The sequence below is a fragment of the Sinocyclocheilus grahami genome, unplaced genomic scaffold (genome assembly GCF_001515645.1).
Source record: "Sinocyclocheilus grahami isolate Dianchi unplaced genomic scaffold, SAMN03320097.WGS_v1.1 scaffold378.1, whole genome shotgun sequence".
Taxonomy (NCBI): Eukaryota; Metazoa; Chordata; class Actinopteri; order Cypriniformes; family Cyprinidae; genus Sinocyclocheilus; species Sinocyclocheilus grahami.
In genome coordinates, this window is record NW_015505557.1 from 1,466,868 (window position 1) to 1,474,241 (window position 7,374).

Below are 7,374 nucleotides of genomic sequence, written 5' to 3' on the forward strand. Positions count from 1 at the left end.
ACACAATAATAATAAAAAGAAAATCAGTTGTTTATTCTCTTGCAGCGTCAGCCTTGTATGAGTCAGATCCGCCACTAAGCATGAATGTACTGTAAAATGTATAATTTAATGATAAATTTGAATAAAAGGAGTTTAAAAAAAACAAAACAAGAAATCCCTATTAAAAACAACAACTCAGTATTATATTAAAAGATTGTTTTATTCACAATTGAAGTGTAACAAATATAGTTTATAAAAAACCTTTGCTGCTCTTTAATATAATTTATTACATAAGATCATAAGATTTATATAAATGATGGCTGGCAGTTTGCCAGAATGAGATATGTACAATAAAAAAAAAAAAAACATCAACCACTTTACCACAAAATTAATTGCATATATATTAAAGAAAAAACGAATCAAAACAAACAAAATCAGACTATGTGCAATGGAATGATTATCAGCAATATTGTACAGTTACATTTCTGAGGTTGTCTCATGAAGACATAAAGGACAAGAATCACAAACAAAAAGGCATTTTCTATGCAAGATCAACACAATATTTAAACAACAAATTCTTAATCTGAAAAGCACATCTCCTATTCTGAGTATCGCAAACCAGATGCGAGGAAACGTCTGTTCCCGAATGTCATCTAAGAGTCGCTACGGATCCTCAGTCACAGCTTGAGGAATCACTTTCACTAAAGAGACAGCACAAATCGCTAGTCCGCGCTGCAGCGTCAGCCTTGTATGAGTCAGATCCGCCACTAAGCATGAATGTACTGTAAAATGTATAATTTAATGATAAATTTGAATAAAAGGAGTTTAAAAAAAACAAAACAAGAAATCCCTATTAAAAACAACAACTCAGTATTATATTAAAAGATTGTTTTATTCACAATTGAAGTGTAACAAATATAGTTTATCAAAAACCTTTGCTGCTCTTTAATATAATTTATTACATAAGATCATATGATTTATATAAATGATGGCTGGCAGTTTGCCAGAATGAGATATGTACAATAAAAAAAAAAAAACATCAACCACTTTACCACAAAATTAATTGCATATATATTAAAGAAAAAACGAATCAAAACAAACAAAATCAGACTATGTGCAATGGAATGATTATCAGCAATATTGTACAGTTACATTTCTGAGGTTGTCTCATGAAGACATAAAGGACAAGAATCACAAACAAAAAGGCATTTTCTATGCAAGATCAACACAATATTTAAACAACAAATTCTTAATCTGAAAAGCACATCTCCTATTCTGAGTATCGCAAACCAGATGCGAGGAAACGTCTGTTCCCGAATGTCATCTAAGAGTCGCTACGGATCCTCAGTCACAGCTTGAGGAATCACTTTCACTAAAGAGACAGCACAAATCGCTAGTCCGCGCTATGCGGCGGCAGTGCTAAACATAGTTTCGATTTGCAGTATCATGAATACAGTGAGCGCGATGTCTTATCTACAGTGTCACAGTGTTTTATGACGGGCCTCCCACGAGATGATGTTACTTTCATATGTTGCGGTTCCTAACTCCGACAGTATGCCGTTCACTAGCACACATACAGCGGAGAAATACCATGTCAAGTGTTGCAGTCACTGGCCTCAAGAGAGGAATCTCTGCGAGGTATTTTTTTTCACGTAGATCCACTAGTATAATACATTGGTTAACGCACCACACCATGCTAGTTAAGTAGGGTGGTTTAGTTTTGGGAATACTGTCTAAATGTAGACGCTAGCATCAGCCCCACTCCACAACAGACCTTAATCCTGCGTTTCAAGCCTCAAATTTGAGGTGACAAATTCCCAAATAAGATGGGAATTGGTCCGTTCCTCTATGAATTGGAATGTGGCTATGTGAAGTGTAATAGATCTAGTGTATGTGATTCTTTTGTATGTGTTGTATCCAGTGCCGTGGACTGCTTTGCATTCATTGGTTTGCATCTTTTTCCATTGAAATTCCTCACTTGTGCTGTCACACTGTCCTACAGGAATATTATTCCTATTTTTCACGGAGAACCCGAATATACTGATTCACAACTTTGTGCTTTCATGTTAAATCAAATGAACAAACAAACAAACAGATAAAATGATAAATCACAACAATTAGGCCAAAATATGTCCAATTCACATTTGGTGGTACATTCATACAAATATTCACTCCCCCTTTTTGACTGATGCTGCCCGTGTTGTCCTAATAAAACACTTTTCCAATGGATTCGAGCAGCTTCATTGCGGTTTACTCCAAAGCTCCTAAAAGGACCTGATGATTAGATGGGAGGAAAAATTATATTTCAATGCTGATGCGTTTTATTGGGTTCGCTCACAAAAACGTTTGCGTTCCTCCAAAAAAATTCAGCATTCCCCCGAAAAAATTTGAAACTTTTGCGCTTGTTCGCGAAACCTTTGTGCGTTCCGCAGAGGAACTTTTGCGTTCACTTGTGAAACTTTTGCATTTGCTCACAAAACGTTTGTTTGCAAAATTTTTGCAATCCACAGCAAAACGTTGTGTTCGCGCTCAAAACTTTAGCGTTCTCTCACAAAAAGTTTGGCATTCCCTTGCGAAACTTGAGCGTTCCACAGAGAAACTTTTGCTTTCGTTCGCCAAACCTTTGTTTGCGCTCACAAAACCTGCGTTCCATATAGAATTTTTTGCTTATAAAAAAACGTTTGCTTGCTCACAAATGTTTTGCATTTGCTTGCAACATTTTTGGAATGGAATTAAAGAAGTGGGAGGAAAAATTTAATTTTAGTGTGTTTGCGAGCGAACGTAAAGCTTCTCGGGAAAACACAATAGTTTTTAATGCATTGAATTGTACATTTTTCCTCTCATCTCATATTTTTTTCCTATCATTGTGTCCTCTTAGAGTCTGCCTCCACACTGAAAAAAGACAACAAAATCCCTACATCTTGAGTAATAAATTAACACAAAGTACTCTATTTTACATGTCTTTCCTCCATTGATTAAGTAAACAATCAAAACACATTTTGTACACATTTTAAGAAACAAAGTAAGCTCACAAATGTAGAGGAATGAATGATACATGACTGATTCTTACATCCATTAAGAGGGTAGGAGGGCTGTAGGCCAGTAGGAAGAAACCTTCGGTCACAGCGAAAATAAATACAGCGATATTAAAACTTGACTAAAATGATCAGTAAGACTAAAAGGCACTAGTTAAATTGGTTTCACTATCTTGCTGTCGAATAAAGCCTCAAAACACCAAACCAAACCTCATCCCGAAAGAAACAGACAGCAAGAGACGGCGAAGTTCAGTGGATATCTCTTAGCTTCGCTCCTGTAAACACACATGATGCAAAAAACACAAACAGACGTTGATGCAATTTGATGTAATTACCTATGGCTTTATAACATGTGTGAGAGGGCAAGTACGATGGAAAATGATCTGGTTCGGTCTCCTCACAGAGGAAATATGTTCCTTCTGGGTCTCTGAGGCTCAGAGACGTGCCCACAGAATCAGGGACAGAGAGAGGGGTGACAGGGCAGCATGCAGAATCCCGAGAAGAGACAGCTGTGGAGAAACACGTGAAGCTCCAGCAGAAGTCCTGGAGGAAAAGAACTCTCCAGCCACAGGGGGGCTGCGTCCATAGCTCTTGTCCACTGTTAAAGCAGGTTCAGGAAGTTACGTCTCAGTGGCGCTTTGGGGTTGGATGAAGATTACTTGAGTTGGTTTGCTATTTCTGGGTTCTGTTTCTTAATGACAGGAAGAGGATGGGCCTCCGTGTTGAACATCCAGTGTTCGAAGGGCAAATGGTCGTCGTCGGAGAACAAAAGATACAGATACCTGAAAAACAAAAAGAAAATCTCTCAAGATGTTTCAAGGGCATTTTATAATATAGTTAATCACAGTGAGATTGCCTGTAAGGGTTTTGTGGTATTTGGAAAACATGATTATATACATTAATCAGAAGCATAAACATCAAGGTTACGAGAGGCAAATATTTATCACTAGGCTCAAAGTACAGCTAAACTTCATAAATTAAATGGATTTGGAATTTTTCACAATATGAGTGGCCTTTTCATAAAATGAGCTCTTGCATGGGTTTTTAGTAGGGACGTAACGATTTACCGCGAGCCGGTTGAAAATCGATTCAAATAGGTGACGATTCAAATGGGTTGAGATGCTAAACAAATCGCGATTTAATTAGGCGTAGGAGTTTATATGAATGTATGTCTGAGAGGAACTTAATGTCTTTAGAAAAGTTTAGATGGTATTTTCTCTTTTCATCTTGCCTCTGTATAATGCATATTAAAGTTCATAAGTGCAGCGCTGCTTTGTTTACAGCGGAAACCAAGGAAATGCTTTAAGCGCCACCTGCTGGCAGAGAGTGAATCTGCGTTTCATTCAGCTCGTCTGCTGTTTCGGTTTCATGCAGATATTTTTTTATGTATAGTTTCACAAAACTGAAGTCAAACCATTCTGTTTTTGCTACAAATTTCGAAATTATACCATCTAATTTAGATTAAAAACTGCTCATGTTGCATGTATGCAGCATCTTTGTTTGGATCATGATTAAAATGCAGTGGTTGCCTCTATGGAAAGAGCACAGAAAAAGCCTTAGTTTGTTTATATGAAGAGATTTATTTTATTTGTGTTACTTATGTATTTGATTTGGGGCCCGTTTTAAAATTTCTATTTAGTTTTGTTATTTACATTTACATTATATTAAAATTTTGTCATTTAGCAGATGCTTTTATCCAAAGCGACTTACAAATGAGGACAATAGAAGCAATCAAAATCAACAAAAGAGCAATAATATACAAGTGCTAAATATTAGTATATTATTATAGTGTTATATTTCAATTCCACAAAGAAACGCGCAGTATTTTGTCCAAGCAATAATAAAAGAACACATTTAATTTTATAATTTTCTTTTTTAAATTGTAAATCGAATCGTGAAATCAAAATCTTGAATCGAATCGTGAATTGAGTGAATCGTTACATCCCTAGCTTTTAGTATAGCAATATCACGTGAGCAAGAGTGTGGTTTATTCCAAATATCTGCACGATTCCAAATGCAATACTGGTTTTATACAAAAGATGAATAAAGTTAACCGTGTTCAACTTTAGACGCAATTTATACACACATACGTATACGCACATATGTACACACACGCACACACACACACACACACAATCTTTCAAGCACATTAGTTCAGGTACAAAGTCTAGTCTTTCCACCTGTTTTACCATTAAAGTCTGACAGCACTCAACAAGTCATTATCATTTGAGGTATCATTTACGTCTAGCACAAATGGTGCGAGTCTCATTACATGCCAAAGTTTAACACTTAGTACGCACAACAGTAAAAACACAAACACCACTAATTCTCTCAATTAATGGCAAACTGCATAAATACATTTATGTTTACTTTGTTAACAAAACATGAACATCTCCCAAGTGCTAAAGTAAAACTGTCTGCCAAGCAAAACACTGCCAATACAACAACAACATGAATAAGGGATGAAGATTACAAAAATTACAAAAGGTCTAAACATTTCGCTTCCTTTAGCTGAGAGTAGCAACTTATGACCGACAGCCATAGCTAAAGGACATTGTCTTATGTGCAAAAGCCATAATTCAAAACCTGCAGCCAAGGAGGGAGAAAAAAATCCCACAGGTTAGAAGGCACATCTTTATTTGGAAGGCTGGATGACAATCGTTTAAAATTACAGTCTATAAACTTTAGCTGGAGACACCTGTTTCCTGATGAAGTTGTGACCTTGATAATACAGTTTCTAACCCTCCCTCCCTCTCGGTTTCCTCTCTGAACAGACTTGCATTGGCTGGAGATTTGCTGATGAAAGGCTCTCTTCTCTGCTGGCCCTCTGAAAATATAAGCTGTTGACCTCAGGCCTCCAGAGTTAAAGCTAAATCATGCGTGTCCACTGGATGAACCACTCCTGGCGGCTTAAACCGCACCTGGCCTTCTGCAGAGAGTATGATCTTCAGACCTTCAGTTTTAATGCTCTGCCACTGGGTAGAAAGAAACTGGAAGGTGGACAGCAATTATAAAAGAGACGAGGCAGCTTAATTTAACGACAGAGGTCACAAGAGGTCATACTGCATCTGCAAGTGAAATGAAATGACACTGATAACCACTTTCATATTTAATTTTTGGGCCATTTTTAATGATGGAGATTCTGCTTTTACTATCTGCTGTAAAGTGAAGCCTCAGAATACTGATTCTAACCTCACCCCAAAAGAAACAAATAAAACAAAAAAGGACAAAACAAATCTTTGGGTTCCACCCAGTGGTTGACTAAAAAGGATTTAGATTTTTGATGGACGATACAGATATCTTAGAGAGCCGGGTGGCCGATATAAAGTCACACTATTTAATTTAAAAGTAGTAAAAACACATGCATAACGATTGCTGAAAAAAAAAAAAACATCTTAAGACCTACTTTTACTCAAAGCCATATGATATGTGGTTTTAAACATGCATGCATACATTTTTTTATAATTATGTTCTCTTTAATATCTATGTTTCATTATATTTATTGCTTGTGTATTTAAAGGAGTCATATGATGCGATTTTGGACTTTGGAGTGTTACAATCTGTTCGTACATAGATAAGATCCCTAAAGTTGCAAAGACTAAAGACTCGTCCACGCCCTCCAAAAACGCCTCGCTTAAACACACCCCCACATGTCTACGTCACTGTGTGGGAAGTTTTGCATAACACTGCCCAAATGTTCACGCAAAGAAAGGAGTAACAACTTTGATTCTTGCTGTAGTATTGTTGTTGCCACCGCCGCCATGTCGTGGAGACGCTGTGTGTTCCTTTGTGAAAGTGAAACTACTTTGCTTGGCCTTTCAAAAGAGGGCACAAGTAGAAATCAGTGGTTAAGTTGTATTTACAACACTGTTCCAGAACAGTTCAAACCAAATATTCGTGTGTGTGTGCTACGCATTTAACGGAAGACTGTTTCCTGAACCTACAATGCCGGCTGTTCTGACTCACAACCTGTAAGTATGTTTTCATATTCAAAGAATTTGCCACTGATGATTCAAACGCGAGTTTTGAGCAGTGTAGAGTAGCACTTGTTGTTTGTCGTTTCTAAGTCTGTTTATCCGGCATCAAAATGGCTAGATTCCAGCAATTATTAAAAGGGAATACACATCTTGTCCCAGCTTCCTAAAAATAATATTACCGCAATGCCAACGTAATTTAAAACGTAATTACGTACAACTGTAATGAATATAGTGTCACAAAAATAAATAAATAAAAACGGATTTATACACACTCACACTATATACAGTATATATACAGTATATATATACAGTGGGGAAAAAAAGTATTTAGTCAGCCACCAATTGTGCAAGTTCTCCCACTTAAAAAGATGAGAGAGGCCTGT

The 7,374-nt window shown here is 36.8% G+C and overlaps 1 protein-coding gene across 1 annotated transcript in view; it reads right to left on the reverse strand.

Annotated features, from left to right (window-relative positions):
* Positions 1–1,006: 1,006 nt before the first annotated feature.
* The window catches only part of LOC107549685 (mannosyl-oligosaccharide 1,2-alpha-mannosidase IA-like), a 37,401-nt gene continuing 31,033 nt past the window's right edge, over positions 1,007–7,374 (reverse strand). Inside the window, exon 9 of the mRNA XM_016230860.1 lies at positions 1,007–3,796. Coding sequence (XP_016086346.1) covers positions 3,670–3,796 — 127 coding nt within the window. The 3' untranslated portion in view covers positions 1,007–3,669. The remainder of the gene's footprint in view (positions 3,797–7,374) is intronic.